This window comes from Carassius gibelio, chromosome A2 (assembly GCF_023724105.1).
Source record: "Carassius gibelio isolate Cgi1373 ecotype wild population from Czech Republic chromosome A2, carGib1.2-hapl.c, whole genome shotgun sequence".
In the NCBI taxonomy this organism is placed as follows: domain Eukaryota; kingdom Metazoa; phylum Chordata; class Actinopteri; order Cypriniformes; family Cyprinidae; genus Carassius; species Carassius gibelio.
In genome coordinates this window covers 12,894,926-12,915,604 of record NC_068372.1, presented here as the reverse complement: position 1 = coordinate 12,915,604, position 20,679 = coordinate 12,894,926, and the positions used below count along the sequence as shown (strand labels likewise).

Here is a 20,679-nt window from a genome sequence, read left to right as displayed (position 1 = left end):
AGTAGCAAAAATGTATAGAATTAAAAACCTGACTAGGGTAACATAATTTACGAATTATCAAACCACTGAACAGAAATGTTATTTTCAGAATTTTCTCTTATGCTCAACAATTTAATTGTGAAATATTATATATTATAAAATACATGTTTTCTATTTAAAATTACATTTATTCATTTTTTTAGACTTTCTTGAATCAAAAATTATAGCATTTATTATCTTTTGTAAGATTAAAAATGCCTTTACTGTCACTTTTTTCATTTTTCATAACCTTACATTTTTTTAACAGTAGTGTAGTCATAGTTAAGGTTAATATTATTAAATAATACATGCCTTGTCTTTTGAACACAGATTAACCTTTCAGTTAAATTCTGCTTTCATTATATTGTGGGTCCTTATTATTACCAACTTATTATGGTGTGTTCATCTATTGTTTTAATTTGTTCACTGTTTTGGAATCTTATTTTTATTTATTTAGTTTTTTGGTCCATGCCAATAAACATAAGTTCCAAAGTTGTAAATGTGCCAGACTTAGGGCCTCATTTTGTTAATAACGCTGAATACTCAAACTTGTTCTAAAGCATTGTTGCTAGACTTCACACAATCTCATTGTCTCCACTTCAGTTTCCGCCTCCCAGAGAAGCAGCCTTGCAGACCTGTGATATGGATATAGAGCAGGTGGCTCACCTCTCTGGTAATTGAGTTCACAGCTGGTAGCTTTGCCTCAGCAGTCTTCTCACCCAGGAGGGAACAAAGGCCATCCTCTTCCCCAGCAGGTCAGAGTGGCTCATCAATAGCACAGACTTAAATAGATGTTGCAATTACGTGCCTTAGGTCCAGTGGGCTAATTAATGTCGGGGGCTGTAAGCTCTTTAGTGATGGCAGCCCACACTGTTCATTTATCCCGCTGCATCCTCCTCAGATAGCAGAGTGTCTAAAGAGCCACAGACATTCATTTAATGCAGAGCATTATCTCCTATACATTCTCATTGAGAGCTTTCAGTGCTCGTTTCCTCGATGACTGAAATGCGAAAAAAATAAATAAAATAAAATAAACAAATACAATGCTCACAAAAAATTAAGAGAACACTTAATCATCACAGTATAATACCAAGTCAATTATACTTCATGGATATCAATATATCAAGCAAGTGATGGTTGTAAATCAGTTTCACCTGTTCTGGTACAAATGACAACAGGTGCACTGGAGTTGCTCTTTCTTCATCCTTCCTGACTGATTTGTCTGTAGCTGTGTGTTGTGGTAGAGTCTTTCTCACGACTTGCACAAGTAGTCCAGATGCTCCAAGATGGCACATCCATACATGCTGCCGGAGGAGCATGGAAGAGATACCAAGAGATGGGCCGTTACATGAGGAGAGCTAGACAGGGCCATAGAAGACCCAGCAGCATGACCAGTATCTGCTCCTTTCTGCAAGGAGGAACTGCAGGAGCACTGCCAGGGCCCTACAAAATGACCTCTAGAAAGCTATTGGTGTGGTATTGGTATTGGTATTGGGCTGGACGGCCTGTAGTGGGTCCTGCACTGTACAGCTCGACTGGAATCTGCCAGAGAACAACAGCTGTGGCTTAATGGTTAGATATTTGGACTAGTTACCGGAAGGTCGCCGGTTCGAGTCTTGGTGCCGACAGGAGTTGTAGGTGGGGGGGGAGTGAATAAACAGCGCTCTCTTCCACCCTCAATACCCATCGAGCAAGGCACTGAACCCTCAGTTGCTCCCCGGTAGCTGGATGTAAAGCTGCCCACTGCTCCGGGTGTGTGTTCACGGTGTGTTCACTTCTCACTGCTGTGTGTGTGCACTCGGATGGGTTAAATGCAGAGTACCAATTCAGAGTATGGGTTACCACACTTGGCAAATGTCACAACTTTTTCACCGTTGGTGCCAAGCTCTCATCACGAATTAGAGCAGGTTCACACTGAGCATGTGACAGATGTCTGGAGAGACGTAGGGAACGTTAAGTTACCGGCAACCTCATCCAACATGACCGTTTTGGCAGTGGACCAGTGATGGGGAGGAATATCCTTTGAGGGTCGCACAGACCTCCACGTGCTTGGCATTAGTATACTTACTGCTATTACTGTAGATATAGGCATAAAACATCTTTTGTTGTTGCTGTGGGCCCTGGGTTTGTCCTGGTGCATGACAATACCTGGCCTCAGCTTATGGATGACAAAGGCATTGATGTCATTGACTGGCCCTCATGTTCTCCAGACATGAATCCCAATTGAGAACCTCTGGGAGGTTATGTATCAGAGCGTCCAAAGCCACCAAGTAGCACCACAGACTGTCAAGCAGCTCAGTGATGAGCCACAGGACACCGTCCATCATCTCATCAAGAGCATGCCCAGATGTTGTCAGGAGTGCATACAGACACTCGGGGAACATGCACACTATACTGGCTTCCATAGTTGCTATTACGAAGTTGGTTCAGCCTGTGATATATTTTCTTTTACTAAGATTTTCAGTGTGAATTTGAATCCAGCCTTCAACAGGTTGATGATTTTGGCCTACATTGGCCATCTTACCATTTTATTTTCAACAAATTACACAATTTTAAAGTAAAGACTTTCAACTTGTATTGAAACTTAGAATTTGTTCATGGAGATCCAATGTGTGATTTAAGTGTTCCCTTCGTTTTTTTCATCAGTGCTGAAAGCTGTTGGGCTGCTCAAAAGGTTTCTTTGTAACAATGTAAAAATATATAGATAGAAACATGATCATACAAAGTCTGCTTGGTATGGCATTTAGAAAACTGATTTTTTTTTTTTTTTTTTTTTTTGATAAGGCAATTAAGCAATTCAGAGTGTGTGTCCTTACAAGAAATATAAGAAGCAGTTGAAGATGGATCTCTTTAAAGCAGATTGCTTCCTTGGCATGAGTCAGGCTGCAGAACATGTTTCTGTGGAGGAGTCTGACTATTTGTGCAAAAAATAAAAAAATCCTGATAGTTCAGTCAGTGATGGTGGACTGACTGACAGGAATGATGATATGATGGGATTGCTGGAGAGGATGAAGATGTCTGTGGTAGAGCAGGAGGACACAACTCCACATCTGAACAGAATACAAACAAGCCAGTTCACACACAGGTTCTAGAAGCTAGAAGAAACATAAATCAATAGCATTGCTATTGTATAAATAGCAACACCTCAGATTTGAAATGTTGTTATTAAAAAAGTATAGAGGTACATGCTAAACAGTATTTTGATGAAGGTGTTCATTAAACTAATCGCACTAATTCAGTCTGGCCACCGTTTTGTCTTAAAATTTCATATTAACAAATATAGACTTGTGTTCGCCCAGAACTGTGCATTAGTATTTTAGCTGTTAGCCACACACTTACACACTGAACAGGTTTTATGTGAAGGCCTCTGTTGCTTTGCACATTACTGACATATTGTGTGAAATAATGGACTAGTAATGTGACAAATCAAATTACTACTCTGAATTATTTAACAATTATTATCTCTATTCAGAGCAATTCTTCAAACAAAGGCTGCTATTTAGCAACCTATACAAATTATGATTTCATTAACAAAATAAATCAGCCAAAAGTAAAAGCTATCGATGTTCATCCTTGTTATCTATTTATAGTATAGTTAGTTGTCACAAGCAATGGGTACCTTTAAAATCAGTATTGACATTGATATTTAATCACCAAACAAAATGACATTACATACTATATATGCTCTCTCTCTCTCTCTCTCTCTCTCTCTCTCTCTCTCTCTATATATATATACTCACTACCATTTAAAAGTTTGGTGTGTATATATATATATATATATATATATATATATATATATATATATATATATATATATATATATATACTTAACAAGGCTGCGTTAAATTGAACAAAAAAAAGTAATTGTAAAGAAATCAAATTTAATTAATTAATTAAAATAAAAATCTATTTCAACAATTTTTTTTTTACTTACTCTATTTTTATCAAAGAATCCTGAAAAAAAAGTATTACATGTATCTTAGATATTTTTAAGTAGCACAACTGTTTTCAACATTGATAATAATCAGAAATATCACTTGAGCACCAAATCAGATGATTTCTGAAGGATCACGTGACACTGAAGACTGGAGTAATGGCTGCCGAAGAGCTTTGCCATCACAGGAATAAATTACATTTTAACATATATTAAAATTGTAATAATATTTGACAATGTTACTGTTTTTATATTTTCAGTTAAATAAACGCAGCAGACTTCCATACTGAACTTAACAAAGCAGCACTGAATAGATTTTTCTTTATTCTGTCATTTTCATACACCGATATTGATGCTGCTCTAACATATATGTAATAATTGAACAGATATCTTTATTTTACATTTTGTCTATAGCTCTGACTTAATTTTGCTCTCAGTGGTGAAAAATAATTGGCTTATGTGTGCGTGTGCCTAATCTACCAATACTTTCGATGTCTCGAGATGACTTACACGCTGTTGAATTCACAAAAATATGAGCACTACTGATGTAATTCATTTCAGTTACCTAACGTAATTGATTTTTTGGTTACATAAGTTCCTCTGTATTATAATTTTTTTCCAGGAACCATACATTTGTAAATGTAATTTTATGCTTAAAGACATTATACAGCATTGAAGGGCCCAGAGCACAAACAGGAAATGTGTCACTTCTTCTTTTTCGCCCGTTAACGTCATTTGTTACCCAACTCTCTGGTGTTAATCCCGCTCACCCCCGGCTCCTTCTGTTGCCATGGATATGCCATCCCTATGGCAACTCAGGGCTTTTGTGGATGGTCTTGGGTCCTGACGGCGGAGGACACATTACACATTCCCTTCCAGCTCCAAGTCAAATCAGTCAAAACGGGCAAGCTCATCTGCCTGCTACAGTACAGGCACCTTCGTGAAAATGTGGTTTCATAAACATATTATGGGATCTGATCATCAAACGCATCCACATTAAAGAGACCGAATGAAGAAGATGACCTTTTCATTTCTAATATGGAAGAGATTAAAAACACTGTACTGAAGCAATCCCCTTCAATGTCCCTGCTGAATTTGAATTAGCTGAATGACATAGTTGTTTACAAGGAGGAACAGCATTAGTGTCTGTGCTCAAATTGTATTGTACCTTCACTTAGTAGTGATAAGTAGTTGGGCTTTAAAAGACAATTAATATTCAGTAATACCAATTGAATTGCACTGACGACAAAATGTGAAGTTTATTGAGCTGGATCCTGACAAAAATTGCAATATCGATGTGTTGTTGAACTGAAATTACAACTGAATCAGCACTGAACTGACTTGAGATGAATAATGATGCTGTTGCCTTCCGTAAAGCTTCTAAATTGAAGTTGATTTGTAATTGTGAACAAACATTCTTGCGTAGAATTTTGTTTGTTTACACACTCTCAACAGTTTTAACACTTTTTTTTTTACACATTTTATGTTAAATCTGTGTTATAATGAAAATAAACAATGCAACTGCGTCTTAACACAATATGTGTTAATTATCAGCCAATCACATTGCTGCTTGTGTAACTTCATTAGCTGTTATTCTTCTCATGAGCAAGTTTCCTCGCGCTTCAACTTTTCACTTTTCGTCATCAGGGGATATCTTCCATGCATGGAAGTAAGAAAAATGTTCGTATTTGGCATTAGAGACTTTCAGAAAGTCTTTTGTGATCATTTGTGGACGGTCGAAATGACGACTGCACCTTAAAGCTGCGGTAGGGAACATTTGAGGCTCTAGCGGTTAATAAACAGAACTGCTTGCGTCTTGCGGAAGAACTTGTAGCCGGAACTACTTCTCTCTGTTTATGTCTATGAAGAATCACAAAGGTACTGGGTTACTCCGCAGCGGTACCCCCGAAGCAATCTAAAATAGTCTGAATATAAACACTTATTATAGGTGCACCCTAATGATTTAGGACAAGCCAAAAACACGGTTTGGAAAATGGATTCATGGTGTACTCGCTTATTATATAAATTTTTCTACATTTTGAACACAAACAAAGTTACGGACCGCAGCTCTGATTGGTTATTTTTTTTTACCGGGAGCGATGGAGTTTCTGCAAATGGCAATAGGACCACTGGGAGGAGCCAGAGGAGCTTGATTTTTTCACAGATCATCTGTCTCATATTCTACTGTCAGGACATAATGACAGGTTTAATAAATATGTAAAAAATATTTTTTTTTACAAAAGTTCCCTACAGCACCTTTAACATATATATTTTCCTGTCTGTTAATGTGAAGCTGTTTTGAAACTGTATTGTGTAAAAATGTGACTTGACTTAGTGACAGTAACTGGTTTCATAGCTCTCTACATACTATGCCCTGCTACAAAGCATATTTAAGCTAAATAAAAAAAAAAAAAAAAAAAAACTAGCTTCATTCATAAAGCATATGGCTGCACAGTGTCTGCCAATGACCTCAACCCATGTTATGCAATGTGTTTTTATTTTTATTATATCCTTTGTCCCCAGCAGTGACACTCTGACTCTTGCGTAGGCAGCACTTGAAAACATCCTCTGCGGGAGATTGGGAACATCAGGTAATTTAGTCCTTTATGCAGATGAGTATTTTAAAATAAGCGCACAATGTTTGACACAGTGGATTAGTTAAAAGTGAGGAAAAACATGTATTTTAGATGAACTAAATGGATGAATAAAAAGTGTTTGCTTAGTGAATGTTTATAAGGTTAGAATTAGCGGTAGAGATGGGATGTTCTGGGTCATGTTGTTACTAAAACACCTCACAAATATGCATCGATGCAACAATGGATTTTAAGGGATCAAGCACATTCTTTTTTTTTAACAAGACTTAACCTGAGTTCATTTGACTACAAATGCATGACACTGTTGGCCATTCAGCATGAGCACTCAAGTATCATGAGTCTGTTAGGCCTGGCCTGGCTTTCCTACTCAAATGATTAGCCGTCTTTAATCGGACCCAAATTAGTTTGAAGGGAACAAGCATGAATCCGGCAAAGTAACCAGAGCTCAGTGTTTAAAGATGTATGAAGAGCCTTGAGGAGAAAGTAGAGTCTCTGTTAACCCATCTCACTAACAGTGAAACTTTCATACAGTGATCTGCTCTTCGTGAGCGCTTGACATTCATGCGGGTTTTGAATGAGCGTGTGTGGATCAGCCAGACGGGGTAGGTGGGGGGGTTCCACCTGCTGAATGAACGCGGTCAGTATTGGGGAGTACCATGGGCTGCGGGTGGGCTCGGCCCTGCTCAGCATTGTAGCAGGTTGTATCATCATTGGTGTGTCGAAGGACTGTGATGCAGATGCAGTGGGGGGCATCTTCCTTGGGGCAGGGGGGCTTGGTAAGTTGCAATTCTCTACTCTGATCAGCCAAAACTACAATTGATATCTAAAGAGATCCATCATTGAATATTGTATATTCTTACTGTTTATGTAGCAAAATAAAGTTTAATACACATAGTACAGTCAATCAATAAAATACAAATCATAAATGTCTTCATTAAAGGGATAGTTCAGCAAAAATGGTAAACTTCTAAAAACATTTATTCACCCACACACCATTCCAAACTTGTACGACTTGCATTCTTCTGTGGAACATAAAAGGAGATATTTATCAGAATGTCCAAGCTGTTTTTTCCATACAGTGAATGGTGATTTTTTTCATTTTTTTTTTAGTGAAAAATGGCTTGCAGTTCAGGCTGATTACGCATACAAAGCTACATGTATGACTTTGGAATACTCAAAATATATTAGTGGAGAGTTTTGGAGCTCCAAAAAGGACAAACAGCAACATAAAATAATTTTTCGGAGCTTGACAACTCTAAGTCCCCATCCACTTGTATAGAGCTTGGACTTGTAAAGCTTCACAGATTTAGAACGACTTGAATAACATAATTGTCATTTTTGGGTGAACTATTCCTTGAATTTGCTAAACGAATCTGCAAGGATTTACAGGTAGTACACTGCTGCTTCATTGACGATTCCACAGTGTATGTCTCTTTTGCATATCATGCATTTTTAACACTACATCTAATCACTGCTCCATATCAGCACACCTCCATTTCACACCATTATCCTTCGCCTTTTTCAACAATTAAAAAAAATGAACCCATTTAAGGAGGGATGTTGGAACTGGTTGCATGTTTTCCACCTATACCTGAATTATTCCCCTGCAGTCATTCTGTTGAGGTTCGTCAAAAAAGGGCCATACATAATTTGATCCAAGTCTGTAATCCAAACCACCTGCTTACGATGGTGGATATGTAATCTACACAGGAACCTGTCACAATAGAGCTGCACAACACACCAGCAGCCTTTGATCTATTGTTCACTGTTGGGAGTAAGGCATTACAAAAGTAATGTCATTACATTTATATGACTTTTTTATTTATTTGTTTACTTTTATGTTTGATTAAAGTTCTATTTTAACCCCAAATCGTTGTTCGTTGTTGTTGTCAATTGGTGCACAGACATGCTGGAATAGACAGGTCTACCCCAAACTGTTTCCACATAGTTGGAGGAATAGCATTGTCCAAAATGTCTTGGTATGATGAAGCATTAAGATTAGGGGTGCTCTTGGCTATCGGCCGATAATCGCTTTGGGGAGATTGATCGGTGGTCTCTAAATAGGCCGATCTCATAAAACCGATCCCAAACTGATGATGCTCCTGCCGTAAGAGGTTTGGCATGACATACACGGCACCATTTCAGTCTCTGTCCAGCGCAGGTGAACCAATTATAATGCTTTAGGTGAGGTACAAATCATATCTCTTCCTTAACCGATAGTCATTTGAAAAAGTTTATGTGAGACATCATTTCACAGCATGAATTAATCACTGTGCGTTCTCTTTCTCTCTCAAAATGCAAATGGCTTCAAATCACATCGCGTTTGCACTTTAAATGAGCTGCATGCTGCACAGTCGACACAGGAATTGTCACTTACACTATCGAGGCAGTTTTGCATCATCACTAAAGTTTATAAATTGCATTTTTTCTTTTTTAATTATAAGTAAAAAGCATTGAATAATTGATGAAAGATTGAATTAGGGTACTGTGTAAAAAGTGAATCACAATGTTGAAAAAGCATTAATGGATAAATGTTGTGTTTGTGGTAAACAGCCCTGGATCAGGAGCAGACTCCTATGTGAAAGCACAGTCCATGCTGATTCTGTACCACACATGGACTATGTACGCACTGCAAACAGTGACTTTAAAAAAATACTGGCAGCAAGGTTGCCAGCCAGTTACTGTAAATTGTACAGTAGTCTTACTATAATTTAATTTACAGATTTTTACTGTATTCCCAATTACCTCATAAACAGCTCACAAAATCAGGATTGCGCTGTGTAAGCTATTGTGCAACAATTACACGATTGTAAAAACAAAAATACAGTGCATTATCAAACATTTAAGTGAGATATATAAATAAATAAATAAATGTATATAATATATATAAATGGCCCCCTCCACCCCTCAAAAAAAAATAAAAAAAAACCTCTCACGAAAGTCACCTAAGAGAAGGCTTAATTTTCAAAAATGAAATTCAGGCCCCGAATAAAATGTCTAAAAATCTTGATTGGAACATCACTATAAATAATTCTACATGATTAAAAGAAGATTTAAAAAGATTTGTATAATTGATCGGATCAGCAGATACTGCATTCTGTGATTGGCAATCGGCCTCAAAAATCCTGATTGGAGCACCCCTAATTAAGATTTCCCTTCACTGGAAGTAATGACCATAGCCCAGCTCTAGAAAAATGACCTCATACCATTATCCCTCCTCGACCAGTCTTTACAGTTGGCATAATGCATCAGGCAGGTAATGTTCTCCTGGCATCCGCCAAACCCAGACTTGCCCATTAGATTGCCAAACAGAGAAGTGTGATTTCGTCTCCTGACAAAACATTATTCCACCTCTCCAGAGTCCAATCCATCTGATACTTGACATTGTGCTTGGCTTACATTCAGCCGCCAAGCCATGGTGACCCATGCTGATATTAATGCCAGTGGAAGTTTGGAACTCTTCAGCTTTGGAATCAGCAGGATGTCGCCGACTTTTTTTGATGTGACCCTGCTTCCGTGACTTTATGTGTTCTTCCGCTTCACGGCTGAGTTGCTGCTTTTCTTTAATGCTTCCACCAATAATACCACATACAGTTGACTGAAATTTCATGAACTGACTTATTGCAGTTCGTGAAGTTCGTATCCTACCATAGCTGCACACATAAATTCATTGAGCTATTCAAAATGACCCAACATTTTCACAAATATTTGTAAATGCAGACTTGCATGTCTAGGCGCCTGATTTTATATACCTGTGGAAATGGGTCTGATAGAATCCAGGTTCAATAATAAAGAGATGTCTCCCAATTATTTTGTCCATACAGTGTAGCTAAACACTCCAGGACAGAGTTTGGAGACCCCTTCTCTAAAGCATCAACTACCATGATGGAATTATCAGTCAGGAGCAATTGGGAAAGAAAGAATGAAGGATATTAAAGGACAAAAATGACAAAGAGGAACCAGAAAGGGAAAATGGTCAGAACGAGGATACACAAGCAAGAAATGCGGAGAAGGAGTGCTCAGCATGCTGCAATCATGCCTGACAGTGGTCTCTCATAACAGAAATTGGCCAAAACACAAAGCCAGCAGAGGTGCCTCATCCTTTTCAAAAAGGAATTGATTCACAGCTTGAATAGTAGGTACATAATCAAAATCCAGCACAGCCCCTGCAGTCTATGGCTGTCTCGCCAGCAGCCTCAGAGAGCTTCCGTGTTTACCATAAGTGATGTGCTCTATGTATGTGTGTTGATCATATGCTTAAATTAAATCTGTTCATCGTATCACTTTATAAGACGTTAATGTGTGTTTCAAATATTAACCAAATTCTTATGGGTAAATGATAACAGAATTGTTTGTTTTAGTAACAAGTAAGCCTTTAGTGTCAATTTAAAATTCACAAGTGCTCTGTTTCTTTCTGCTTTCTTAATAACGCTTAAATTGCTGTTCATCAGTTTACAGTGTAATGCAATATGCATGGGGCCTGTCTTTAGTGTGCAGCTCTAGTTCAGGGAGCCATTTAGAAGAGAGAAATGCAGTAATACTAGAGCTGAGTGTGTCTGTACTCTGCAAAGACCAGCTTGAAGGTTACATGCAAGTTAGTTCTGGTTTGCATGTCCACGCTGTCTGGTTGGTTTAGCCTGGTGGGAACATGCAGGACATGAAGAATGATGACAACACTGAATGATTCAGTCCTCATCTGGTGGAAGTCATGGCCTAATGGTTAGAGGGTTGGACTCCCAATCGAAGGGTTGTGAGTTCGAGTCTCGGGCCGGATGGAATTGTGGGTGGGGGGAGTGCATGTACAGTTCTCTCTCCACCCTCAATGCCACGTCTTAGGTGCCCTTGAGCAAGGCATCGAACACCCAACTGCTCCCATAAAGCATAAATGGCTGCCCACTGCTCTGGGTGTGTGCTCACAGTGTGTGTGTGTGTTCACTGCTCTGTGTGTGTGCACTTCGGATGGGTTAAATGCAGAGCACAAATTCTGAGTATGGGTCACCATACTTGGCTGAATGTCACTTTTTTTTTTGTGCTTTGCAGGTCTCCTCATTGCAGTCTACCCGTTCATAAAAGTGTGGTTCAACATCCATCACATACTCCCCAACATAGGTGAGACTATATAATATAATACTTTCTTGCACACACAACATTTAATGCATGTCATGTCAGGGTTGTGAAAAATTCTGAAAAATATTTTTTTATAACATAAGATACATAAGATTGTAACAGGGTGGAAGAATCATGTGACGAAGAGAGCTCAAATAAATGCCCCGAAGGGTGGATTTATTCAGCAAAGAGGGGTTTAGTCACAGGGGGAAAGCGCTGGGTGCTGTTGGTGCAGGTGTCCAAGTGCAGTGAGTCCGTGCAGTGCTCGTGGTGGTGCTGATTGGTCATACGCTGCTTTCTGGAAGGCAAAAGAGGGAATAGGTTAGATCTCAGCTTCATGGATCAGCCCGTGATGAGCATGTGCAGGTGCACCATGTCCGTTTCCGAAGCAATGCTGATGAGCGCTCGTCACTAAAAATACACACACACACACACACACACACACACACACACACACACACACACACACACACACACACACACATGTTTTTTATTGTCATTTCTTGTAAATTCAAATGCATCATTTTTGTTACCTTAATCCAGTTCAAAATGATGTCTCAATTCCCCAAACCCTGGTGCCTATCAATTATATTTAAATGCTGTATAAAGTTTCACTAAAGAGATAATCTTGATTACCGTGTAACATGAGATTTGTTTCCGTTTGTGATGAGAGACCATTTTGCACCACTCAGGCTACTGACAACATCTAATTTTCTCAGGCAACTTCAGAGTGCACCCGATGGCTACAAATACAAATCCAGCTCCTGAACAACCCGTAGCTACACTCACGCGAGAGGGTAAGTGGCTGTTCCACACAAACCCCTGTGTTTCCAATTTGACAGTTGAAGAATGCTTTCCTCTGACACCATTTTAGAGTGACTATATTTCTCTGGGTCAATGTACAGCCATCTTCTGTTCATTTACACTCTCTCTGGCCTGCTGGATCTGAGGCCGGAGGCTGTGACTAAATCCCGAGCTCTAGTCCAAGCTTATATAGAGCCTTTCCTTTTGGTTGTTTCATGTGAAATGGCATTATGGATTTAATGGGTAATAACTAAAACTCTGTTTCCAATAAAGACTTATTCTTACTAATTGTTTTGTGTGATAATTGCTCCCACACTTGCTGAACTAATTTCAGCAATTTCAGAGGCTCTAATGGAAGCACAGCCATAACATTAAATGCAGTGTTCCTTTAAATTTACTGTTCATCCATGGTAGTTTCAAACTATTGTGCCTAATCTTCCACTCATGCCTCTCAATGAAAATGAAAGATGTTGTAGAAGGTAACTATTTCAGTTAAACAATCTAGTTTGCCCTGCAACTTTACTGGAAATTTCTTGGCTCCCACGCTCTTGGAAAACCTGGATACATGAGTTAACAATTTTAAAAGTGTGATTGCTAGACCTAGAAAAGTCATGTGAGCATTGAAAAGAATCACATTTTGTTGCTTTGCATGCCATAGTTTTAAGTCTTAAGCTTTTTAGAGATGTTTGGAGGTTTGATCTTAAACACTCCCTCTCCTTGGTCTTTAAATATGACAGATATTGACAGAAATTATAAGCACTTCCTGTAGATATTAAGCACGCGAAGTATGAGAATCATTTACATCTGGCTAATTTTCAAATGGTTTGTCGTGAATATACATCTCAGAAAAATGTTATGGGGTTTTAAATCGGAATATGATTTTGAACAGGGCATAATTTTCCTACATGTCTTCTATAAAAGAGACCAGGGCAAAAATCATGTTAATCCGGCATTTTGAAGAGACATAAGTCAAAAGGGAAAGCAATTATAGATCAATATTCCCAATAAAAAAAATATATATATTTTTTGCCAATATGTATTTTCATGTCTATTTATTTTGTTGAATATCTTAGTCCTGGCATCCTCTACAAAGGACATAAAACATTCTTTTTCAAGAATGTTTTTTCTCCATTTGTTTTTTATGTATTTATTTAAAAATTAAAACCATTTAAAAACTTATAATACTCATTATTATTTTTGCCATATAAAAACTAGGACAAACTAGGGCTAGCATAGTCTCACGTAGCCAGACTATTAGACTGACAGCTGAAGCTCTGGAATCCATGGCTGCTTTCTTTGGCCAAGTCCCGCCTATGAGGCCGTTTGACCCACACGTCAAACAACCAATCACAGTTCATCTCATTCAGCATCACGTTTCAGTGCATAGAAATGTCGCCCCAAAAACAGACCAGTGTGTAAAACTCATACAAGTATTTTAAAGATTCTATGCTGCAAACTTGAAATATTTCACATACTTTTGGAAATCCAGCATTTAGTTGACCCTGATAAGCGCTCATCATCACAGTTGTAAACACTACGGCTTTCTTTTTCATGAGGTGGAATGTGACACACATGTCTCCCGGAAATCATGTAGAATTCAATCGATCTGATGATGACTTCGAAACTCCTGAAGTATTTCCACTTTTGTGTCCCATATGCATCAGATGTTTAAACGACAGTCCGTGGGCATGATGTCTGAGGCTGAGACTATAGGGCTAACAGGACAATGATTTTTGTCCATCCCTGAACTAGACTAACTAATGTGCCTGTCACTTTGTTTAATATATTTTTTTTTTTGTATTTAGCACCACAACATTTCTATTAGTTGTGGGCCATTACCAAATATCAGCAGAAACCAATGGTAATTAAAATGAATTAGTTAATGAGCAATACGATTGAACAGTACTTTGCAACATGGTATTAGTCTGAAAACTGACATGGTAACTTTTAGTTATGAAATGACTGCAGTCATGAGATGGGCTACCAGGAAACCATATTAACATAATCAGAAAGTTCACTCCCTGCCCTGCTGTGGAAATTACATTGACACGTGTCAATCCCTGGTGATCTGGCATTGTCAGCTGAGCAGCCCAGTGTCCCTCAACTCACACAGCTACTGTGTGTCCTTGCTGCCTCCTCCCTGGCCATTTCCCACTTTTAGTCATTATAAGATTTGTGTTCAGATGAGTAGTTTGATAATCTGGGGAAACAAACAAATAAAAAAACTAAAATTTTATGACTCCTCATTGATTTTCTTGTTATGTTTTATTTTTGTTTAGAATTTTCAGAGAAGATACATTTATGTTATCAGACTGTTTGGCTTTATTTGAATCCTAGGTAATCCTAGGCACATGTGGCTTTGCAGGGAAAAGCTATAAAAAGCATTATTGTGCACTAAATTTTCACTGCCTGTATTATGCCCTCAGAGCACACAACAATCATGAACTGAATCATGTAAACAGACAGCAGGGACATGTTGAGTGAGCGAACACAATTTCATATTTTGGTCTCTGTTTGTGTCTATGGCCTTTTTTCAAGCATGTAATCTGCTTGTCTGTAAGGACAAAAGAAGAAGAAAAACCTGTTTGTTCCCCCATAAAATAATGATGATGATGCTAATAATAATAACAATTTTTATTATTTTTTATTTATAATATTTTATTATTGTACTGTAAAAAGATTTTATTATAACAAAATTAAATATTTAATATTATCATTATTCAAAAAAATATTTTATTATATTTTTATGTTACGTTTTAAAATTAAACAATCAATAAAAAAGATATATTACTATAGTAATAGTAATATATAGTGAAAATTATTTTACTATTGTGCTGTAAAATCTAAAAAGACAATTTAATAATAATAATATTTTATTGTATTGTTTTTTTAATTATTAAAATTATTAATTGAAGAAATATTGCAATAATTGATTCTAATAATCTCCTGTTGTCAGACTCTGTTCCATGTTTTGTGTTTGTTGTTCTTTCCATGACCCAGTTTCTGTCTTCCGTTCACTGATTTATTCCAGGTGTTTCCTATGTTGTTTCATTGATCCCGGGTGTGTCTAGTCTGTAATCCCACTTTTTTGTGTATTTTACGTGTTCCCAGTTCCCAGTTCTTTGTCGGCTGTTAAATGTCTTTTGAGTTCCACGTCTTTTAATAAAAATTCCATATTGAAGATATCTCCAGCTTCTCCTTGCTCCTCGCACCTGTGAAGCGTGCTTGGAGGGTAGGGCTTGGGAGACTCTAGTGACGCTGTTCCGGATTGGGAAGACTTACCATTCCTTTGCAGAGCTCACAGACACCACCAACCTCGGCTGGAAGGAGGCAGTCATCCGGTGTCTGGAGAGCCTCCGATCCCGATCCGGGACCCATCAGCTGGCCGTCCCCAAGTCGAGCCCAGCATCAAAGGCTAACGAAAGCCCAACGCCGGCTCGTATGGCAAGCCAAAAGGACATTAATTTGGCGAGCCAAAATGACATTAATGTGGCAAGCCCCACGAACATAAATGCGGCAAGCCTGCCAGCCTCAAAGCTCACTCCAGTGCCAGTTCTTTGTAAGCACCTTCCAGAGTGCCCCTCAAGTGCCCGCTCCTCGAAAGCACCTTCCAGAGCGCCCTCCAGTGCCCACTCCTCCAGAGCACCCTCAATGCATCCCCAAGTCAAGCCCGCTGTCCGTGGCTCATCCAAGCCCAAGCCTGCCAGCCCCAAAGCTCACTCCAGGGCCCCTTCCTTGTAAGCGTCTTCCAGAGCACCCTCCAATGTCCGCTCCTACAGAGCTCACTCCAGTGTCTGCTCCAGCTCCAGAGTGCCCTCCAATGTCCGTTCCTCCACGGTGCCCTCCAATGTCTGCTCTTCCTGAGCGCTCTCAAGTACCCACTTCTCCAGAGCTCGCTCCAGTGTCTGCTCCAACCCCAGAGCTCACTCCAATGTCGGACCAGGCCCCAGAGTTTGCTCCGGTGTTGGCCCAGACCATGACTTTTCCCCACGATCCAGAAGAGGAAGCTAGGGGTGAGGAGAAGGGTGTCTGCCCAGGCCCCAGAGTTCGCTCCAGTGTCGGCCCACCCCAGAGTATAGCCCAGGGTGGGCTCCTATTCCCCAGATATGAGTAGTAAGGCTCCAGCTGTAAAGGCCGAGGCTGGGGCCATGGCCTTGGAGTCTACACCACCATGACCTCATGAGTCCCCAGATTCGCCATGTCATCCCAAATGGGTTCACTCTGCAGACCACTGTCCTGTGTCAGTCCTGAAGGATCTCCAGAGTGCACACCTCCCGGAGGGGGGCATTATGTCAGACTCTTTTCCATGTTTTGTGTTTGTTGTTCTCTCTTTGTGACCCAGTTTCTGTCTTATGTTCATTGATTTATTCCAGATGTTTCCTATGTTGTTTCCTTTGATCACAGGTGTGTCTAGTCTGTAATCCCATTTGTCTATGTATTTAAATTGTTCCTGGTTCCCAGGTTATGCGTTGCTAAGAATTCTTCTGGAAAACTTCAAAATGTGATTTTCTCAGTTTTTTTTTTTTTTGCACCCTCAGATTACAGATTTTCAAATATGCCGCGTTTCCACCGCAGAAACTTTACTGAGAAAATAGGGACTTTGGGCTGGTACTTGGTGTGTTTACACTGCAGGAACCAGGAACTAAATAAAGTTCCGGGTAAGAAAATGCCCCTCATAAAGTCCCTGAAATAAATGAAAACGAAAGGTGGCAGTGGTATTTGATATCATAATTCGTTTTATTGTAAATATACAGAGAGGAAAATTGCAGTAGCCAAGGCAAGCTGACTGATGTTATCAAGTACGCTGCTGTTTGCAGAATTACCGGATTTGCGTCGTCGCGGACATCACATTCCCGAGTCGAATGCACAAAGTCTGAACTACCGAGGATGCACGTCGGTACTTTAGACCGTGGTGGAAACGCAGAAAGCAACAGGTCTGGGGTGAAAAAGTTCCTTGTACAAATGTTCCGGGTAATTTTGGTGGAAACGTGGCAATAGTTGTATCTTGGCCAAATATTTTCTGTTCCTAATAAACCATACATCAATGGAAAGCTTATTTATTCAAATGATGTACAAATCTAAATTTCATAAAACTGACACTTAAGACTGGTTCTGTGGTCTGTATAAATACCAAAAAATGGCATTCCTGATTTCTCTGTCTCATTCTTAGGGACTCAAAGCCAGCTTAACGTAGAGCGTTCGAAGAGCCGGATGGGGACATTTGTGGAGACAGCAGCTTCTACAGCAGCTGAGGGCTCACAGGATGATGGGTGAGACATGCGTTCACAGTCTAATTATATTACAAAGCAACCCTGACGTTAAACAGCAGAACAAGAGCTTGAAAAAGCAAAATGTTAAGGAACGTATTCATCTATACAGCTTTTGACCTGCGTAAATCATTTTGTCTTTCACATATTCATAACTTTAAATTAACAGTGAGGTATGCCAGACACAAATTAAACTCGCACATACACGCACATACATAATCCCTTCATTACATTTGCGAAACAATGAATTCCCCTTTCTCAATATGGCAGTCTCTCTCTAGAGCCCGAGAGTAATTTGATTCTTGCAGTCAGCAGTGCCAAACAGCCCACGTCTTTGCTCACTAGAGGAACAGAGTGATTGGGATTTCACTTGCTTCGAGAGAGGCTTTTTGCTCCCCTATTGGGCTCACATTACATTCTATGTCGGGAGCCAATCACTTCCAGGACATTATCCTCGCTGTGATATTTTACGCTCATATAAGAACCACTACAGTTCAGAGTAGAGAGATTGGTCCATTTTCTGCCATCTTTCAACTGCAGGATTTGGCGTCAGAGCAGGGCGCACCAATAAGGATTGCCAGATGGCCCGGGACCAGCGTGAAAGACGCTTGGGACAGATGACGATTTTGTCACTGGCCCCATCAGGCCACTGTTGTGTTGTCAGAAAAGTTTATCATGTGCAAATTTTGTTTTTATTTAAAAAATTCAAGCAATTTGAAAGCTTTCAAACAAGATGCAACTCAGTTTGTTTCCTCACCTTGTTGCACTTGAACAGACAAATACATACTAAAGTATGTCAAAATTCCCATTGTGGTGAGTAACTTTGTAACTTTAGCAATGAATAATCTATATTTAATTTATGCACCGGTCGACCAGCCATTTTTTTGTTTTATTTCAACCAGTCTCTGTTCATTTTCCAAAATGCCATTTGTGTGGAAATATTAAGACCAAAAATGCTGAAAATGGAAGTAAAGAGAAGAAAGTACTGTAGCAGACAGAGCAAGACTACTGTTCACAATGCATGAAATATTGGAGGAAAATCCTAAAAATTGAATATGAATGTATCTGAAGCTGACTTTCTTCAGAAAAGTTTACATGGTGTTTTCTTTTCATCTTGCCTGTGTATAATACATTAATAAGCACAGCTATATATTCAGTCATGCTACTGCTTGTAATTTGTTGATTTGCTCTTATTTACTTACTGTTACCTTGTTTTTAATATTTTTTTACTTATTTTTTTTTTATATCAGTCTTTGCTGTGTGAAACTAAAATTTTGGTGTCATGTAGGCTTATTTATAGATAACATGGTTCAACAACAATGATAACAGCCATTATTTAATTTTTTTTAGTGGCAGGGTCAGTGAAAATATTGGCAGGAAAAGTAAAAATTTGAACCACTGGCCTGATCGGGCCAGCAGAAAAAATCCTTAGAGTTTAATCTGCATCTTACAATCTGAGTATAGATTTGAGAAGTCTTTTCTGATCAGATAGGACTCTAAAAAAATGGAAAAAGAAAGGTGTCGACCATTCCCCATTATGAGCTTATTGGTCTCCAACCACAACAAAGAAGTTGCTGTGGATGCGGTTGTCATGGTGACTTACAGCACTGGCTTCACTCATAATGTCATTTATGTTGCACGAGGACCTATTCAACTTAGAGAAATAAGCATACACAATTATATGCATTATGAGCATTTTTTTTCTTCTTCTAGCCCTTCTGCAGATGTTCCAGATATCTTGGGAAGGCGAAAGTTTAAGTCACCATCTTCTGATCAAGACCCTTTATAACGGCTGGATCCAATGGATTCTAATTAAAGAGCAAACTGTATTCATTTCACAGTAAACAAGCCTGATCTCTGCTAACCGCTCATTATGGTATCGCATTCGATTTCACTCGTTCAAACAAGGTGTCTTTACTAATATTAAAAAAGTCATTCCAAACCTGTATGCCTTTATTTCTTCTCTGGAAAATAAAAGTAGATAATGAAAAGAATGTTTGAGCATGTTTGAACATTTTAAGGTAACACTTTACTTGAAGCCTTTATGTAATACATCATAATAATGGATTATAAAGGTATTCATAATGTATGTTATAATGCATTATATATTTTCATAAATAATGAGGTAAAATGCATCATGATGTTTGGAGATTCCTTGTTTATCTACAAATCTGAAATTGGTAGTTTGTCACGTGTTTTAATGTATTACATTTCCTCAGGGTGTAACAATGAGAATTATAATGCATTATAACTTGTTACAATTATTAATGAGTTCACAGTGCATTATAATGTGCATTTCAAGCCATAATTAATGCATTAAAATATTTTACAATGAATGATATATATAAATTATTAAATTACCCATTTTGATAATCTAAATCAATTTTGTCGACAATAAAGATACTTTTTCTGAACTGGAAAGGTTCCATAAATGTTAAAGTTTCTTCGTGGAAACATACATTGCTTTATTTTTTACCTTTACATTTTTACCATACATTACCTTTATTTTTTGAATATAGAGTATGAGTATGAGTACTTCTCAAAAGTATTTCTCAAAATATTTCCTTTTGTGTTCTACAGAGGAAAGACTATCATACAGGTTTGGAGCAACATGACAGAATCTTAATTTTTCGGTGAACTATTGCTTTATGATTTTTTGTGTCTATGATGGTTTGCATTTTTGGTTATCTGTTAGTTTTGAATTGATTTCTGAATTCATGATAGCACACCTTAGACGTAGTCTTTAATATTTTAATCAGTTAGAATGCACGTAAAACGTAAGATTAATTTAGCAGATGCTTTTATAAAATGTAGTTGTAACTGTTTAAACTGTAATTATTACCTTATAATCTTAGTCTTATCTAGGTCTTATTTCCAACAGTTTTGTTGTCACGTCATTACACACAAATAAACACTTGTTTTCCTGATTACCTTGTTCTCTGTCATAGCTTCACCA

General features: G+C 38.4%; 1 protein-coding gene across 1 annotated transcript; it reads left to right on the top strand.

Annotated features, from left to right (window-relative positions):
- Window positions 1-7,174: 7,174 nt before the first annotated feature.
- Window positions 7,175-20,650, top strand: LOC128023322 (kinocilin-like). Its single transcript, XM_052610651.1, has 5 exons — window positions 7,175-7,322; window positions 11,587-11,655; window positions 12,372-12,449; window positions 17,627-17,726; window positions 19,437-20,650. Exons 1-5 carry the CDS (start codon window positions 7,175-7,177, stop codon window positions 19,510-19,512), a joined length of 471 nt encoding a protein of 156 aa, XP_052466611.1. The 3' UTR covers window positions 19,513-20,650.
- Window positions 20,651-20,679: the final 29 nt, after the last annotated feature.